The sequence below is a fragment of the Dromiciops gliroides genome, chromosome 1, assembly GCF_019393635.1.
Source record: "Dromiciops gliroides isolate mDroGli1 chromosome 1, mDroGli1.pri, whole genome shotgun sequence".
NCBI classification, from domain to species: domain Eukaryota; kingdom Metazoa; phylum Chordata; class Mammalia; order Microbiotheria; family Microbiotheriidae; genus Dromiciops; species Dromiciops gliroides.
In genome coordinates, this window is record NC_057861.1 from 15,486,826 (window position 1) to 15,506,616 (window position 19,791).

Below are 19,791 nucleotides of genomic sequence, written 5' to 3' on the forward strand. Positions count from 1 at the left end.
CTGCTGTCCCAGCCTTCCCCTCAAACACAAGCACCACTTGAAGATCCTAATACCTCCCATCTCCCCCTAAGAATCAGCTTGACAGGACTCTGTGCCTCCAAGAATCATGTACCCAGAGTTAAACAAAGGCCATGCCACCAAACTCCAGTGTTTTACAGAGGATGGAACTGAGGCCCAAGGAGGATCTCCACTCCACTCTGGACAATATTCAGTTAAGTAAAAGTAAGGAACTTCCACGGTGATGAGATCCTACCATCTTGCCTTTATCTCTCAGCAAGAACAGAAGAAAGCATATGGGTAATTGCTCCATCAATGTGTTTCAACCTTTCTCTTCCCCTCCCCTCCTCTTCTCCCTCCCTCACTTCCCCCTGCCTTCCCACAAGCACTGCCTCCCCTCTCCCAGGGACTCATTTCTCATTACTCAAATGAAGAGGTGGAGGAAAGTCCACTCCATAAATCCCTCTCCTTCCTGGAGTCTCTGCAGGAACCAAGAAAAAAAATCCTTCCCCCCATCTTTAACTTCTTTACATTGGCTCCTACAGGGTCAGAGTACTTGTGAGTTTCCTGGATGGTGGTGCTCTGCTTTTAAATCCAAGCCAGCATGTCAGAGGCGGACTCCCCACCTGGTGTGGACAGGCTTCCCCAGAGAGGTGTCCTGATGGGCAGCAGCAGCTTCTGTCCCAGACTGGAGCCCCCCACAGACTCTAGGGACAAATGGAACAAGAAAATGGATTTTCTCCTGTCAGTCATTGGATTTGCTGTTGACTTGGGCAATATCTGGAGATTCCCTTATATCTGTTACCAGAATGGGGGCGGTAAGGAGAAAAGCTTTCTTTTTCCCTCTTTATTTCTTCTAAAGAAAATTGAGTGCTTTTATTAGATTTGTAAAAGTGGAAAATGTTTTCCCCATCACCACCCCTGCCTTTGCCTTTTTACAGTTTAAAAACTTATTTTTTTCTTCCTAGGACAGGCAGAAGGAATCATTCAGTACCTTCTGAGGTCTTCTTTGGCTTCCAGTTTAGGAACTCATCAATCTCTATTACCTCCAAACAGACAAAAATGATGAATGGTATTGTGTTAAGTAAGGTAGACTGGGGTGGGGGTCAAGAAATCTGAATTCAGATCCTGACTTTTCTACTTATTAGCTACATAACCTTGGGAGAATCTCTTTAGGTCTAGCTGTGTGACTGTGGGTAAATCACTTAATCCCTTCAGGCTGCCATTTCCTCTTCTGTAAAATGAGAAGATTGGATTAGAGGATGCCTGAGCTCCTTCCCAGATCTAAACACTATTAAGATCAGCTGTGAGTTTTTCAAGGCACAGTAGAATAAAAACCAAAACAAGAGTGAAGGGAACAGGCATTTATTAAGTGCATACTATATGCCAGGCACCATGCTAAATACTTTACAAATATTATTTCACATAATGCCATTGATAATGTCATCTCATTTGATTTGATCTCAAAAGTTAAACGGTGTTTTTGTTTGATTTTTACAAAAATCGGAAAGTTAAGGTACAAATTAATTCCCTCGCAATTGTCAACTTCTCCCCTAAATTAAATATGTGGTGAATGCTTGTCAGAGGGTGATTTTAACAAAGCATGGGATATGAAATATGTCCTTTTTAGCCTTACAAAATTAAGAGCAGAGCAGCTTCTTTGAGAGCTATCCATGGTACCAATATTCCCCATGCCTAGAAAAGAAGCTTAGGAAGAAGCTAGTAACAGAATAGCTGGGGGGGTTGGTTGGTTTCCAACAACTTATAAACTGCTGAAATACTAAGAATTGATAAATGCTGAGTTTGTTTTCCTTTTAATCACAAACTAATAGAAACATAGTTTCAAAGCTCAAAGGGACTTCAGAGGTTGCAGGATTTTATGATGCTGCTTCAATATCTCATAAAATATTGGGGTAGGAGGTGGAAAGGATGCTGGAGGCAGGGAATTGTAGCATCTAGTAGACTAGCTCTCTAACGTCCCTCTGGTCCTAAAAGATCCAAAACCTGAAAATTAGGATCTTGGAGGTTGTCAGGTTAGTATACATTTTTGGCAAAGGAGGAACCTTAGGAACAGAAAGGAATGACTTTCCCAAGGTCACAGAAGGAGGATCCTGAGATTTAAAGCTGGAAAGAGGCATTAGAAATTATCTAGTCCAACACTTCACTTGACAGAAGGGAAAACAAGACCAGAGAAAAAGGAGTCATTTACCCACTGTTGCACAAGTAAAATCAACAGATTTAGAGCTGAAAGGACCCTGAGAGATCATCTATTCCAACACAATAAGTGTTTAATAAATGTTTATTGACTGGCTGGCAGATTCCCTAATTTTCAAGAAAAGGCCAATAATTTCATAGAGATGCAATGACTTGCCTAAAGTCACAAAGATATAGCTGGAATTCAACCTCCCCAAACAGGACTTTCTTCAGTGCCCCACTCTTCCTCCCCAATTCTTCCTTACTGAACTACAGGTAATAGAAATGCTCCCCCTGCACAGGAATTGCATGCATTGGCTTCATTTACAGCAAAACCAGTAATCTGTCTGTACCATTTGCTCTAACCACAGGGAGGCTGCCTCCAGTTCTAATGCTTCTTCCTTTTTGGTGGTGTCATTTGGGGCAGTGCCGGCTACCCCTGAGGGGTTCTGTTCTTTACTTGGAGGGTATCATGACTTGTAGGTGAAATTTATAAACCTTCCTTAATGGAAAGGAGTGGGCATAATATATAACTTTTGCTCTCAGCTAACATAAAATAACAAAGAACAATGATTCTTTGGGGCTCTGTTTTGTCTCAGATAGCAGTCAATTGAACAAGGAAGTCAGTCCCTTTCTGGTCACATATCTGTTTTTGAGAATTCTTTTTCTCCTGGCTCCTGGCCATAACAAAATAATCACAAGATAATTATCTTTATTATTTATTATCTATATTTATATCTATATTATTATTATTTATTATCTATATTATTCCCTGTGCACATTGAATCATTGTTATAGTCTTTCCCCTGTGCAGTTTCCACTTTCACTCCTATGAAAGGATTCTTCAAGCAGAGAAGCAGAGCAGAAAGAACACTGAACTCATAGTCAGAGGACTTGTGTTCAAATCCCAGCTCAAACCAGTTACTGCCCCGCCATAACCTTGGATGAATTATAGAATTTATAGAATTATATATTATGTAATTATATATATATAATTATATAATTTCTCTTGGCTCCTTATCTGTAAAATGAAGAAGCTGAGCTGTACTATCTTGAAAGTCTCTTTCTTAGCTAGGTGTAGGAAAGTAACTTTTTTTAAATAGAGTAGATAGGGGGCAGTTAGGGGGCACAGTGGATAAAGTGCCCACCCTGGATACAGGAGGACCTGAGTTCAAATCCGGCTTCAGACACTTGAAACTAGCTGTGTGACCTTGGGCAAGTCACTTAAACCTCATTGTCCTGCCCCCCCAAAAATAAAATAAATAAAATAGAGTAGATAAGTCAAATGCCTCATTCAATGAAAAGAGAACCCTGATTCTGCATATCATCTTTTACTGTCAGTTGGCAGCTATTTGTATTTCTTAAGAAAATATGAAGTTGTCAGCATCTCTTCTCCTTAAACCCCACAGAGTCAGAAGATTGGCCATCCTTTGATGATAAATGAAGCTCAGAGGGAAGAGTATCTTCCTTCTAAGGGAAATTCTAGACAATAATCATCAGCAGAAACAAATAATTGAATGTACATACAAAATAAATAAGGAGCAAAATCTTATATAGAAGCCTTTGCATTTAACAAGGTGGAACTGAATGAATTAAGGACAAAGAAATGAGCAAAAAATTATGTTTTTGTTCTTTTCTTTTTCCAGATTGTCCTGAAATTCTATTGCCTTTCACCTACCTGCTTATCTTCTCTCCTTCCTTCTTTCTATCCTTCCTTCCTTCCTCTTTTCTCCATGACTTTCTTTATTTCCCCTCCTTTTTCTTTCTTTCTTTCTTATTTGTTTGCTTCCTTTCCTCCTTCTCTTGCTCCTTCCTTCCTTCCTCTCTTTCTTCTTTCTTCCTTTCTCTTTTTTCTTTATCCCTTGGTTTCTTTATTTGCCCCCTTTTTTGTCTTTCTTTTCCTCCCTTTTCTGCTTCCTTCCTCACTTCCTTCCCTTTCTTCATCCTTCTTTCCTTCCTTCCTCCCTCTCTTTCCTTTCTCTTTCTGTCCTCTCTCTCCCTTACTTTCTTTATTTCTTCCTTTCTTGTTTTCTTTCTTTCCCTCTCTCTTTCTTGCTTCCTTCTCCACTTCTTTTCCCTTTTTCCTTCCTTCCTTCTTTTCTCCTTCCTTTCCTTTCTTCTTTTCTATACATGTAGTCAAAGTGCTTACAGCTCCAATTATGCTCATCTCACACCATTTGTGGCTTTCCTTGTTTCCTTCTAGGGAATGCATCTCCATATTTAACTGTCTTTATATTACATCCCATTTTTTCTATCCTATTTATTTGTAGTAGTAAATTGAGTCTAAGAAGCCCAGATGAATGAATCTGGTTTCTGGTTGCCATGTGAGAGAGTCACAGAGTCTACTGTTCCTTATTTTTGACGATGAGCTTTTGTGACTAGGAGGAGTTCTGGGAAAGAGAAGAAAGGGAAACCTTGTCAAGCTGCAAAAAGTAATACCTGGGGCGGCTAGGTGGCGCAGTAGATAAAGCACCGGCCCTGGATTCAGGAGTACCTGAGTTCAAATCCGGCCTCAGACACTTGACACTTACTAGCTGTGTGACCCTGGGCAAGCCACTTAACCCCCATGGCCCCGCCCCCCCCCCCATAAAAGTAATACCTGACTCAGTGTGTGGATGAGCGTGTGACCTTAGGCTTTCCTTTATACCTTTCCATTGACATTGACTTTGCTCTCTGATGATGCTAAGTCTTCTAGTCCAACCACCAAGATATCATAACCCAGTGTGGAGTAGTGGGAACACTGCTAGAGGCAGAGGCAGAGGAAATGGGTTACTGGGATGGGCAGTGTCCTAGACAAGTTAGTAGCAACACCTCTAAATTCTAATCTCCCAGGGTTGTTGTTGAATGCTAGACACAATTGTTAGCAATTTAATCTTCTTTTCTTTTCCTCCTCCATCAAAATCTAGACTGGGGGGAGGAAAAATACCATTCATTTATCCATATTGTTGTGGATGAGTTTAAGTGGAGGCAGAACACTGGAGCCTAATTTGCTGTGTGACCTTGGATGATGGAGTTCCCTCTCTTTGCCTCAGGTTCCTCACCTGAAAATGGGTCCCCTCTGGCTATAAATTAATGATCATATAAGATCACAAGGAGTAGAGAAATGAGCATTGAATTTGGAACTAGAAGCCCTGAGTTTGAATCTGCTAAATCTCCTATTTTTACCTTGTGTGACCTTGGACAAGTCACTTCTCTCCGATACCTAGTTTTCTTCTATTTGGAATAATGCCCTTTCCCACTATAAATTATAAAACCTTTATGTTTCTTCTTCAAGGCATTTTATTGTACCTAAAGCCTTGTTTCTAACATTGGAATGAAAAGTCCTGTACCTTAAAAGATCCTACACTCTTATAATCAAGAAGACACAATTTACCTTGCCAGGAATTCTGTAGAGGGGGTTATGGTCTACAAGTACAAATCTGACTATGTCATTGTCTTACTCAAGAAACTTCAGTGGCTCCCCACTACCTCTAATATAAAATATAAGCTGGTATTTATAGGTCTACATTTTAGGCTTATTGTTCATAACTCCCTTTCATAAACCTGATATTTAGGTCAAACTGGTTTAATTACTATTCCTTAAACTTGACATTTCACCTCCAATATCAGCATTTTTTCATATGTTATTCATGTCTGGTATATACATACACATTCTCTTCTTAGAAACACTAACTTCCTTCAAAGTTTAGTTCACACACCACTTCTTACAGGACACTTTTACTGGCTCTCTAATTGTTACTGCTCTTTCCCTGCTCGAACCACCATGTATATACTCATCTGTGTACATATCAGATCCTTTCCACTCCCACCACCTCCAAGCAGAACACAAACTCTTTGAAGACAGGAGCTGGTTTTTGTTTTGCATTTTATCCCCAACACCTAGCCAAATACCTAGCACACAATAGTAGGCCTCCACCAGTCACGGACAACCATGGATCAGTGCCTTGAAGAGCCACAGGCCACAGTGTGTCTATGCAGTCCAATGTGGGAGTCACAGCTCCTGAGTGACTTATAACCGGTAACTGCCGCATCCCATGTTATATCTATCTACCCCATGAGGAGTAGCTGGAGTGTCCTCTCCAGGGCGCTGGCCTGGGCGGATCAATTGGAAAACAAGCTGTTGCCCATGCAGCAGGTTTTCCCTCTCCTCGACATTGGTGGATCCAAAGGAGAGGCAGAACCAATACAGTTTGGCACCAGTGCCGCCGCAGGAGTTGCCAAAGGGATGTGATGTCCAACATCCAACTGCCTAAGGGACTTCGACTCCTGATTTTTCCTCGGGATTAACTCCTGAAGCCTTTCCCATATATGGGTATAGCCGCAAGGCAGCGGAGGTTTCAAATCAGGGTTTCCTTCCCCTAGGCAGGTTGCCTGCCAAGGCTAACAAGCCCCACCTGCCTGAAGCGACTGGTTTTAAGGTGCCAGTGACTCACCTTCGCTTGTCTTACCTCCTCATTTTATAAGGAAGGACACTGATAAATAATGAGAATAAGGGGCAGCTAGGTGGCGCAGTGGTTAGAGCACCGGCCCTGGAGTCAGGAGTACCTGAGTTCAAATCCGGCCTCAGACACTTAACACTTACTAGCTGTGTGACCCTGGGCAAGTCACTTAACCCCAATTGCATCACTAATAATAATAATAATAATAATAATAATAATAATGAGAATAAAAGATCACTTGAGATAATATGGGTAATGCACTTTGCAAAGCTTAAAAGACTATATAAATGTGAGTTGTAATTACCAAATTGTTATACATAATGCAGGTTAAGTAATTAATTATTAGATCATTTGGAGGAAATTAATTCTATAATAAAGTTCTGGTCAGAAAGGCTAAGGAAGGCAGCTAGGTGGCACAGTGGATAAAGCACCAACCCTGGATTCAAGAGGACCTGAGTTCAAATACAGCCTCAGACATCTGACACTTACTAGCTGTGTGACCCTGGGCAAGTCACTTAACCCTCATTGCCCCACAAAAGAAGAAGAAAGGAAGGAAGGAAGGAAGGAAGGAAGGAAGGAAGGAAGGAAGGAAGGAAGGAAGGAAGGAAGGAAGGAAGGAAGGAAGGAAGGAAGGAAGGAAGGAAGGAAGGAAGAAAGAAAGAAAGAAAGAAAGAAAGAAAGAAAGAAAGAAAGAAAGAAAGAAAGAAAGAAAGAAAGAAAGAAAGAAAGAAAGAAAGAAAGAAAGAAAGAAAGAAAGAAAGAAAGAAAGAAAGAAAGGCTAAGGAGGCCCCGCATTGTCAGGTACTGGACTTAGGGTCAGGAAAATGATGAAATAACATTTCATCAGTTTTTCTGTAAAACTGTATATATTTCCATATTTGTACAGATTCATGTATATATAGAGTGCTTTGCAAAATTTAAGGTACAATAAAAATGTGAACTATTTGAACAGAGTCAGGAAAAAATGGCTTCCAATTCCGAATCAGATCCACACTGCTGTGTGACTCTGGGCAAAGTAACTTGACTTCTCAGTGCCCCCATAATACTCTCTAGGTTTCAGAGGAGGAGCTGATGTGTATTAGTTAAAGGAGTTTCCTCATTGGGAATTCATTAAGCCTGCCACAAACTGATGACATCACAGCTTGATACCAATTAATATTTAAGAAAATACAACATGCCCCAGACATTACTGATAGAAACTTCTGCTGCCATATTGAATTTCCTCTGGATCTGTAAGAAATTGCCAAGCTGCATGACCTCTGACATTTACTACCTGAGTGACCTTAGCCAAGATACTTCTTCAGGCCTCAGTTTTCTTATCCCTAAATGAGAAAAATTGGACCAGCTATCCTCTGAGGTCATTTGTAGGCTGCCTCTCTCAATGCCTGCTTTATTACTGAGATACTTTTGGCTATGTTCTTGGGATGATGACTGAAGTATTTGACCATTGACTTGGGGGGGATCTGGTTGATGCTGCTTTATTATCAAAGATCTGGTTAACAATGAATTCAAGAATCTTTATGCCAGAGCTGGTTTGGTCAAAGAATTTAGCCCTGACTGACCTAAAGAAAAGAGAATGGGTTGGGGAGGGGAGGGGCAACAACTCTACAACTCCGAACACCAACTCCTGTCCTTACCCCATCTCTGACAAGTGCCTTCCTCATCCCCTATGCACTGATGGCTGTGTTTGGGGGGATTCCCCTCTTCTACATGGAGCTGGCCTTGGGGCAATACCATCACATGGGAGTCATCCCCATCTGGAAGCACATCTGTCCTATCTTCAAAGGTAAGGACATAAAAGCTTCCTGCTGGGCCCAGGGTAGGGCCTCTTGGCTATACTTTAGAGTGAGTGGATGAGTCCTCTGGTGGCCCCAACTTGCCATGCAAGTTGAAAGGTATGAAGTTTCAAAGGTGGTCTCTCTGACTTTGGGAGTCTTTAAGAACCCACTAAACTCATCAGACAATACCTTGGGAGGAAGTAAAAATGAACTGACAACTGTAGTGATGCTCTATGGGGGATCCAGAATGAGGGATAAAGAGAGAGAGTGGAAAGAAGAAGAAAATGAACCTGAAAAGGAAAGATGAAAGGGCACCCAAAGACAACCTTACCTGATCCCCAGTTTTATTGAGGGGCTGTTGTAGGGTTGTGTAGTGCATAGGGCAACAGAAAAATCTAGGATTTAGTCCTACTTCAAGCATCTACTAGCTGTGAGACCTTGAACAAGTCATGTACCCGCTCTGTACTTCAGTTTTCTTATCTGTAATATGGGGCCCTTCTTAATTTTGCTGTTGTACCTCCATTCCCTCGAACAACACCCAGGTCCTAGAAGGCAGGTACCCAATCAGCGCTTGCTTAATCATACTAACCCTCTGAGGTATCTCTTCCCTGGGGCAGGGATTGGGTATGTCTTCTGCATCATCAATCTCTATGTCACCTTTTATTACAACATCATCATCACCTGGGCCCTTTTCTACTTCTACTCCTCAATGGGCAGCTCACTGCCCTGGACCCACTGCCACAATCCCTGGAACACCCCAAACTGTACCAACTACTTTGACTACAGTAATGTCACCTGGAGCAACTTCTCTCACTCACCTGCTGAGGAGTTTTACATGTGAGTGTGGTTTGAAGGGGATGCAAGTGGAGATCCAGGGCAGGCAGTGGGGTATGCAGGAGCTGAGGGAAAACCAGGATGGAGAGGAAGAATCCAAAATGCCTGAAACTCCCCAGTGGGGTTGGGGATGGCATTGAGTACATCATAAATGAGCTCTCCTCCTTGGAGGTCTTCAAGCAGTAGCTAGATGGCCACTTGTTGGGTGTGTCATGGTGGGCATTCCTTTTGTGTATGGTTTGATTAGATGGCATCTGGGGTCCCTTCCAACTCTCAGAAGTTTCAGAGAGCTATGTTTGGGCCAGATGTCAGGAAGAACTTCCTGGCGATCAAAGCAATTCCAAAGTAGAATAAGTTGACTCTGAAGATAGTGAGTGCCCTCTCATTAGAGATATTCAACTATTTGATGAGTTATCAAGTAATTAAAGAATTATACATCTTCCACTTGGCCCCAGGCAGCAGAACTAGGAGATACAGGGAGAAGTGGTAGAAAGACAGATTTAGGCCTGATGTCAGAAAACCCTCCACATGATCAGAGCTGTCCAGAAGTTGCACGAACTGTTTTGGGAGGTGTTGGGTCCCTTCACTTGAAGGCTTCAAGAGATAGGATCACCTCTTGTTATCAGTGTTGTAGGGATTCTTTTTTCCTGATATTTTTCTTTTCATTTAAAAAATCTGTTGGTACTTGACCAACAAGCCCCCCAAAAAATTCCTTTACAAAGTGCTCCAATGGGCCTGTGAGCTCAACAGTATAGGTGTTCCCCTTATAACCCAAATCACAACCCATCCACCCCTGCTTATCCCACATGATTCCCACTATGTTCTCCCATAAATTGGCTGCTCCATTCTCAAAAAGGCAGTTGTCTGTTCATTATTAGCAGCAAGAAGAGAAGTATCTTCTAACCAGATGTAACTAAATGCTGAGCACTGAAATTGGCCACAAGTTTGGTGCATCTCCATGTTCTTTATTGGCCATCATTTGCTAAATATTCCCCTGCTTCCCTGAATTATTCACATACCTTCCTCTTCATAGGTCATGATTGGTCAGCTATTCCTAAATTGTTGGACACATTTTTTGTTCCCACAACTAACATGGCTATTAGTATTTTTGTATCTATGCACTTTTTTGTACTGTCAATAACCCTGCAGTATATGAGATCAAAGATTCTAAGCTGGAAGGGACCTTAGAGGTCATTGACTCCAACATTCTCACTTTAGAAATGAGGAAATAGAAACCCAAAGAGATTAAATGGCCTGTACAAGGTCACACAAAGAATAAAGTGGGATAATAAGCTGGGATTCAAACTCAGATCCCTTGACTCCAAATCCAGTGATCTTTTCACTCTACCACACCATGACACATTATGAAGGCTCTAGGACAAAGAGAATGAAGAATATAAAGATTTTTCTTGAATAAATTTATATTCTAAAAGAGGAAGGGACTGCCTAAGAAACCAATGGGTTGCCCCTTCCTGGCAGTCTTAAAGCAAAAGCTGGATAATCATTTGTTGGGTGTGAGGTACAGGGGACTTGTGTTCAGGGGCAGGTTGGACTAGAGAGCTTTTGAAGTCCTGTAGCTCTCTGAGTTTCTGTGACTCTGTGATTTGGTTTCTAGTCTGGGCTTTCACTAGCTCAATGACCTAGAGTGACCTCTCTGGTCCTATTTTCCAATCTGTAAAATGAGAGAATTGGACAGCATGGCATAGTGGAAAGAGTCCTAGACTTAGAATCAGGAAGATCTGGTTTCAATTCCCACCTCTGAAAATTACTAGCTGCATGACCTTGGACAAATCACTTCACCACCCTAAGCCTCAGCTTCTTCACTTGTAAAATGAGATCATTGTAGTAGATTACCTCTGAGGTCCCTTCAAGGTACTAATTGATTTCTTAGTGGGGTGAGGTCATATCTTCTAGGAATCTTGTTCTATGTAGGGGATCCAAGGCATAGTTAACACTATACAGCCAGGATGGGGGGTCAGGACACTGGTGGGTGGGGGGGGGAGGTTCTGTCCTTGGTGCTGATACCAACATTGCCCCTCGATATGACATTAACCAGGGATTTTCCTTTTCTTGGGTGGCACTCCAAGACCTGGGGCTAGAGGAGTGTTAGGCACCCAGTGTGATCCCCCAACAGGAGGGGTGTCTTGGAGATTCAGAAGTCAAGTGGCCTGCAGGATCCAGGAGACATCCGGTGGCAGCTTCTGCTGTGCCTCTTCCTAATCTTCACAACTGTTTACTTCAGCCTGAGGAAAGGAGTGAAGACATCTGGGAAGGTAGCTGAGCCCCCTCACACCCAATCAGGCTCCTCCAGGGACATTTTCTCCCACCCCCCCCCTCCAAAAAAAAGGTCCTAGATATAGGAAGATGATAAATAAGAATGGAACAAGGATAACAGGTATTTATGGGACATTTAAAAACTACATTATTCCATTGAATCCTGTGAGGTAAGTGAAGGGGTGTATTGTTGGAATAATTATACAATGAGAGGTAGTGTGATATGGTAGATAGAGAGCTAGCATCAGATTCAGGATGACAGAGCCTCTGATACATTCTAGTTGTGTGACTCTAGAAAAGTCACTTAACTTCTGGATAGTATGGCATAGTGGATAGAGTCATAGACTTGAATCAGAACTCAGGAAGACCTGGGGTCAGGGCAGCTAGGTGGTTAAGTGGACAGAGCACTAGACCTGGATTCAAGAAGTTGTTGTTCAGTCTTTTCAGTTGGGTCCAACTCTCCATGACTCCATTTGGGGTTTTCTTGACAGAGAAGAAACTGAAGCAAATGGAGGTTAAGTGACTTGCCCAGGGTCACATAGTAAGTATCTGAGGCAGGATTTGAACTCAGGTCTTCCTGACTCCAGGCCTGGCACTTTATCCACTGCACCATCTAGCTCCCCAGTCTTTGACAGAAAGGATTTTCCCCACAGAAGGAATTTTAGGCATTGTCTGAGGTGGGGGGGAATATCTTTCGGAGCAGTCTCTGACAACACCTTCTCTACTTTTGTATAAGGTTGGCCCTGGACCCACTAGCAGGGCAAAGCTCCCTTGATATGACATGCCCTGCCATAGTGCCCAGTTCTACAGCCTCCCAGCTTCATGCCCTTATCCTTTCCTTCCTAGGTGGTATGGCTCACTGCCACCTTCCCTTACTTGGTGCTCTTCATCCTCCTGATCCAAGGAGCCACCTTGCCTGGAGCCTGGAGAGGCATTGTCTTCTACCTCCAGCCCAACTGGGAGAAACTGCTGAGTAAATCAGTAAGCCAACAAATTTTTTTCTGGATCCACAGTCCCATACTGGGATTTAGGGAAGTGAGGGTAATAATAGGAAGTCCTACTCAGAGGCTTGGGTTCAAATCCTGCTTTGAAATTCATTCCTTGGGTGACCTTGGGCAAATCACTTAATATCTCCAGGATTCAGTTTCTTCATCTGTAAAATGGATGAAGGAGATGGTCAGACTTGGTCATGCCAGCTTTAAATGCTGGTCCTTATATGCTCTTCTAGATGCCTCATTGTGATATTGAGGTGACTGTGGATTCTCAAAGACTATTCCAAGGTCTGACCAGTTCCAACTCGATATAGTGGGTATAGCTATAGCCTTGGAGTCAGGCAGACCTGGGTTCAAATCCTACTTCAAATCCTTACAAGCTGTATGGCCCTGGCTAATTCCCGTAACTTTTCAGTTCCCCTAGTCAACTTTAAATTCATGTCTTATGAGGATAAGTTGAAGCAACTGGGGTTGTTTAGCCTACATAAAGAAGGCTCAGGGGGCATGATAGCTGTAATCCCCCCAATTTATAGATAAAGAAACTGGGACCTAGGAAGGCTGAGTGATTTGCCCAGGATCATGTAGATCCTAAGTGTCAGAAGCAGGATTTGAACCCAGGCCTTCTTGACTCCAAGTCCTGCAGCATTTGAAAAACCCATGGGCAGGGAGTTCTGGGGCTGCCCCTCTCCTGATAAGCCCCTGGGAGAGAACAAAATGCCCAGGCTCCAATAGGACAGAGCAGCTCTGCACCAGGAGACTGTGGGATGCTGATATGCTTGGGAAGAATGTACCACCCTCTCTTTCCCCACTTCTGCAATCACTGGTGTGTGTGTGTGCCTGCGTGCGTGTGTGTGTGTGTGTGTGTGTGTGTGTGTGCCTGCGTGCGCGCGCGCGCGCGCGTGTGTGTGTGTGTGTGTGTGTGTGTGTGTGTGTGTGCTTGCATACTTTGCTGTGCCACTGAACTGCACTGCCCAGTGATTCCCATCCCTGTAACTTACCTAGGAAGGCTAATAAACAATTGTTCAGATCAGCATTCATGAGTCCCCATTTCTGGGTGGAATCCAGATGGGATGGGGGGGGGGCTAGTTTAGCCAGCTCAGATGGCCTCAGGAGGTCCTCTCAGTACATGAACTCACTAAACTCCTTCTACCCTTTGACCCAGCAATACCACTGCTAGGCATATGCCACCAATGAGGCCAAAGACCAGACCTTTGAGGTCCCATGTAGACCAAAATATTTACAGCAGCACTTTATGGATTAGCAAATAACTAGAAGGAAAGTAGGTAGGGAGACTATTTCTGATTTCTCCCTGTGTGCCCCCCCACCTCAAAACAACTTTATATTTCACAGAATCACAGTGCTGAAGAGTGGGAAGGACCTTCAGCAACCATGTAGTCTAACTCCTAAATGAAAGGATCCCCTCCACTAGCATACCCATGAAATAGTCATCCAGCTTGTGCTTACAGCCCTCCAAGGAAAGAACAGACCTTCATCTCCCCCCCAGGCCAAGTTTTGTGGAGTGCATCCAGATCGGGGGCTGAGGAGAGAGGGAGACAGCTTACACCACCGTAAGAGGCAGGAGGCTATGGGAGGAGACAAGAGGCAGAAGATGATTCCTTCTTGGAAGCAAAGGAAAGGACTATTTGACCTTCAGAGATCATGTGCTGCTGAGTGATCCTGAGTACTATTGCGACAGCCTCTGAAGGCTACCCTGGGATGTCTTTCTTTCCTCTGATATTTTCTCTCCTAAGTCTGTTCCTCTGCCAGCTGTCATTTGATCTAATAGGTAGCTTTGGCTTATGGGGGTTCCTCCTGAGAAGATCAGAGAGCCCCAAGTAATGAGCTCATTATTCCCTCAGAAAAAAAGAACAAGCTTACAACCCTGGCCCTTAGAATTGCAAATGGAAAACTGAACTACACATCTCATTTACCAGGCTTGGCTCTATGGATGCCAGGGGTCCTGCTCCTTTTCTGTGAAGCCATCGACAATAGGCTTCCTGTCTGTAATTACAGTGGGACTACACTAGAGAATTTTCATCAAAAGTAATCAGCCAGATAGAAGTTTTAATTAAAACCTTCAATAGCAGACATCACAAATGATTCACTTCACCGTATGTGCCCCTTCTCAAGTCTTTCAACAACCTGAGGGTCTCTTTGTATCTAGGCCCCAGCAGAAAGAGGCCTGAGCCCTAGGACTCTCAGCTCTGATCTGCCTCCCTTCTTTATATCAGAAATACCTGAATGAAATATGTGATCTGCTCTTTGTAAGACGGGGCAAGTAAAATAAGGACCAAGAGAAAAAGATGCTGAAGAAGCAGAGCAGGCAAAATTTAACAAGTGGAAGAGAAACATTAACACTGCTAAGAAAATTTAGGGATAAAAGGTATCCACAAAATTGGGGAAACATCAAAGGAAGGCTTTCAGGGCATTGATTGGTTAAGTGGGACGTAAAGTGAAGATTGATGGAAGGACATAGATGAGACTCCAAAGGAAAAGGCTAGTATGGGCACTATTGAAGAATGCCAAGCATGACCATCCCTATTGGGATGTGGGATCTCAGGATAAACCTTAGAGCTGGAAGAGACCTTAAAGGTTGGGGTACAATGAGAAGATCATGGCAGTGAGAGTCAGGAGACCTGGGTTCAAAACTAGATTCTGTCATTGACCCATTAGGTAACATTTCCTCTCTCTAGACCTTGGTTTCCTATGTAAAATGGATGTGCCGAGAGAACATAACCAGGATAGTGAGTGGACTCAAGAACGTACCATAGAGGGGCAGCTAGGTGGAGCTGCAGTAGATAAAGCACCAGCCCTGCATTCAGGAGGACCTGAGTTCAAATCCAGCCTCAGACACTTGACACTTACTAGCTGTGTGACCCTGGGCAAGTCACTTAACCTTCATTGCCCTGCCAAAAAAAAAAAACCAACCCTAAAACAAAAACAAAAACACAAATCCAGCCTCAGACACTTGACACTTACTAGCTGTGTGACCCTGGGCAAGTCACTTAACCCTCATTTCCCCACCAAAAACAAAAAAGAACATACCACAGAAGGTTTGGTGGAAGGAAGTGGGAATGCTTAACTTAGAGGAGAAAGAGGGAGAGAAAGAACATTTACTAAGCACCTACTATGAATTATGTATTATGCCAAGCCCTTTATAAATATTATTTCATTTCACCCTCACAAAAATCCTGGGAAGTAGGTGCTATTGTGACCCCCATTTTACAGTTGAAGAAACCAACACAAATGAAAGTTAAATGACTAGCTCAGGGTCACAGGTCAGTAAGTAAGTATCTTAGTCTGAGATTTGAATTCAGGTCTTCCTAATTGCAGTCTCAGTGCTTGATTCACCTCATCACCTAGAAAGGGATATGAAAGATGTCACGTAGCTAGAAAGCTATAATGTGAAAGAAAAGATTTGATTTGTTCTGCTTACCCCTGAAGGCAGAAGTATGAGGAAGGACAACAGTTATAGGAAATTACTGTCTGCCATTATATATGTGTGCATATACCCATACGTATATATCTGTGTGTAATTTTATGGGGAGGTGTCCAGTTACAACCATATTAACAACAACTGCTTCAGGTAAGGATGCAAAGCAAGGCCAATAATACTACATTTCTACAAGGTTAGGAGGAAGAGAGGAGGTGGTGAGGTCATAAAGCTCTTCAAGTGCTGGATTTGGAGTCAGGAAGACCCAAGTTCAAATCCTACCTCAGATACATACCATCTTGTGACTGTCACTTCCATCCCTCATTTATCCATTCATTTCAAGAAGTATGCATTAAGTAAGGCACTGTTCTAAGTGTTTGGGGTACAAAAACAAAGATGAAAATGTCCTTGCCCTCAAGGAGATTACATTCTATTAGGAGTGTGGCATTTAATATCTAATGTATGGTTGCCTTGTTTCTACCCCCAATGTCAGAGGAGAACTGGCTAAGGTTTACTTATAAGCTAGAAACATCAGCACCAGTTTTTGGCATTAAGCATTTATTAAAGAGTAAAGAGAGCACATGGAGTACAGAAAGTAAAGCAAGAAAAGCCTATCTCCTTTCCTTCCTCTCTCTCTCTCTCTCTCTCTCTCTCTCTCTCTCTCTTCTCTCTCTCTCTCTTCTCTCTCTCTCTTTCTCTCTCTCTCTCCCACCAACCTGAAGTCCCAGAGCAAAAAGGGCCAGACCCAGGGAGCCAGCCTCACCTCCTACTTCCTGTCCCCGCTCCCTGGGAAGGGGAGGTCCTTCAAGCTGATTGGTTGAGGGTGGTTTTGTGTTGATGTCATAGTCCGCAGCCTCTGAGAACACCACCCCACTCAGGGCCGGCCAGGTGTGATCTCTATTTAATCAACCTTAAGTAGGTTCTCAGTCTCACCCAATTCAATTAATTCCAAATCAATCTTCAGGTGGGACCCCTGGGTGTCTGTCAAATCCCATTATTTTCTCACAGGAGGAAACAACATGTAAACAGATAAGTGAATACAAACTACATCACACATATGTGTTTATATACAATATATGTCAGCTTCCTCATCTGTAAAGGGAGGATAATCATAGCGCCAACAGCATAGACTTGTAAGGATCAAATGAGATAATGTATATAAAGTCAAATCAAACAAGCATTTATTAAGCAACTGCTATATGCCTGGTACTGTACTAAGAAATAGTACTTTATAAACCTTAGAGTACTAAATTAACAACCATCATCACAAATATAAATATGTGAAAGGCAGTGAGTCAACAAACATTCATTGCCGGACACTATACAAAATGCTGATGATACAAAGAAAGAAAAAAACACGGTGCCTGGCCTCAAGAAGCTCAAGTCTAATGGGGAAGACAACATACAAATATATTGTACATACATACGAGAAAAATATAGTGTGGATGGAAGGTAATGTCAAAGGGTAGGCACTTGGGTGGGCGTGGGAGCCACACTCAGGCTTTCTGACTTGCAGGGATGTGCTTTTCACCAGCTTCCTCTCCGGCTTTCTCATCTTCACTGTCCTGGGCTACATGGCTGAGATGAGGGACATTGAGGTAGAGGAAGTGGCAAAGGACAAAGGTCTGTATCTCTTTTATCTTAATTCACCCTCCTTCAGCCCAGGGTCCATGAATTTCACTGGCTGAGTAAAGGAACCAACAAACTAACAAATCAGTTTTTCTGCTTATATTTCAAAAAAATTTTGGACTTGGAGTTATGTGGCTATATGACCTTGGACATGCTGTTTAACCTCATCAGTAAATGAGAATACTACTTGTGGCCACCTCCTTCACAAAGTTGTTCCAAGAAAAATGCTTTGGAAAGCTTAAATACCTAGGAATTAGGCTGATTTTTCACTGCTGCCCCCACAGGTGGTCCTGGCAAAGCAGGTTGCCTATACCTGAAGCTCACTGAAAGGCCCCTCTGCTCCTGAAATATGTCTCCTATATTTCTTTTTCTTTTTTTTCTTTTTCTTTTTCTCAGGGCAGTGAGGGTTAAGTGACTTGCCCAGGGTCACACAGCTAGTAAGTGTCAAGTGTCTGAGTTCAGATTTGAACTCAGGTCCTCCTGAATCCAGGGCTGATGCTTTATCTACTGCACCACCTAGATGCCCCCATCTCCTATATTTTTTCCATAGTGCTTGGAATTTTCACTTGAAGTCACATCTTCAGATAAAGACCCCAGATACTGTGTAAATATATTACTTGTTAAAAGTAACAGGTTGACCCATTAAATCTTTATTACAGATTAGTTTACTAGAGTAGGCTTGGGGAGGGGGGGTTGGTATGAACCATAACTTTGCAAGAGAATTCCTTCTATAGAAATCCCCTCCAACAAAGCAGATCAGGAATTTACAGTCTTGGAGAGTTGCTGGGAAGACTGAGAAATGAGGTGATTTGCCCAGGGTCACACAGCTAATACTGTCAGAATCTAGACATAACCTCGGGTGTTGGACCTCTACCCAATATATTAAAGCTGGTATAGTGATAAAGGCACTGGATATGGAGTCAGGAGGGACTTGAGTTTGAATCCCACCTCAACCACTTACTAGTCACGTGATCCTGAACCAGTTCCTTAACCTTTCTGTGGCTGTTTCCTTATCTGTGAAATGGGAGGGTCAGACTAGGTGGCCTCAGAGGTCCCTGGCAGCTCTGGGTCTATGATCCTAAGATCTGCTCTGTGTCTCATTTTTCTTCTGTCCACTAACAGCAATAACAATACCTGCTCAATCTCTCTCAGAAGGCCGGAAGAAGGATCGGGTGACACTGCATGCATGATAATGTTCTGGAAAAAACTACAAAGTGTTAAAAATGATTGATGGGGATCTCAGTTTGTTGGTGGGCAGTGGGAAAACAAAAAGAGAAACTGACTCATATCCAGGTCTGATTCCCACTTAAGATACTGCGGCAGAGGTGTTTCCTCCTGGAGTTTCCTCCTGAAGCTTCTGTCATCACCCACTGAAGGAGAGTTTTGTCCTCTAGAAATGGTTTCAAAAGCCACTGGAGTTTACTTGGAAAAATAAGAAATGGAAAAATCCTACTCCTTGTAATCTTTGCCAGGTCCCAGCCTCCTCTTCATCACATACCCAGAAGCCATCGCCAACATGGTGGGATCCACATTCTTCTCCATGGTGTTTTTCCTTATGATGATCACCTTGGGATTAGACAGCACTGTGAGTAATTTTGCTTAGCTTTGGGATGGGAGAGCAGAACCTTGAAAGAGAAATCTCATGCATTCCTCTGCCTCCAAAGAAAAATGAGTAAAGTAATGGTGTAGCTGATAGAGCGCCAGGACTCCAGACCTCAAACATCTACTAGCTGAGTGACCCTGGGCAAGTCATTATACTCTGCCTCAGTTTCTTCATCCATAAAATGAGATGGAGAAGGAAATGGCAAACCACTGCAGTATCTCTGCCAAATGGGATCACAAAGATTCAGACATGACTGAAAAATGACTCAACAACAACAATGATTAATATACTTATCTCAACCTCATACTAGTATTGTGGGTTCTAGTTGAGCCCTTGTGCTGCCCCTCTATCATCTTTTGCTTTCCCCCACATAACTGACCATTTCCTGATCATAATTTCTGGATGATAGAGTTTAAGTCACATCTTGTATATATGAGTCATCATTGGCATTAGTCCTATTCACTCCCTCCATATGACAGAAGACCCTTTGGGACACCAGGTCTCTTTCTGTCTCTATCTCTCTGTGTGTCTCTCTGTCTCTCTCATGTATATGTACAATATCTATGTAGACACACACACACACACATATATATATATATATATATATATATATATATAT

General features: G+C 42.8%; 1 protein-coding gene across 1 annotated transcript in view; it reads left to right on the forward strand.

Annotated features, from left to right (window-relative positions):
• The first annotated feature begins 568 nt into the window (after window positions 1-568).
• Window positions 569-19,791, forward strand: part of LOC122744395 (sodium-dependent serotonin transporter-like) — a 40,094-nt gene continuing 20,871 nt past the window's right edge. The window contains 9 exon segments of the mRNA XM_043989872.1: window positions 569-815; window positions 8,281-8,415; window positions 9,025-9,244; window positions 11,376-11,514; window positions 12,362-12,527; window positions 12,998-13,020; window positions 16,056-16,093; window positions 17,457-17,563; window positions 19,042-19,154. Of these exon segments, the coding sequence (XP_043845807.1) occupies window positions 569-815; window positions 8,281-8,415; window positions 9,025-9,244; window positions 11,376-11,514; window positions 12,362-12,527; window positions 12,998-13,020; window positions 16,056-16,093; window positions 17,457-17,563; window positions 19,042-19,154 (1,188 nt within the window).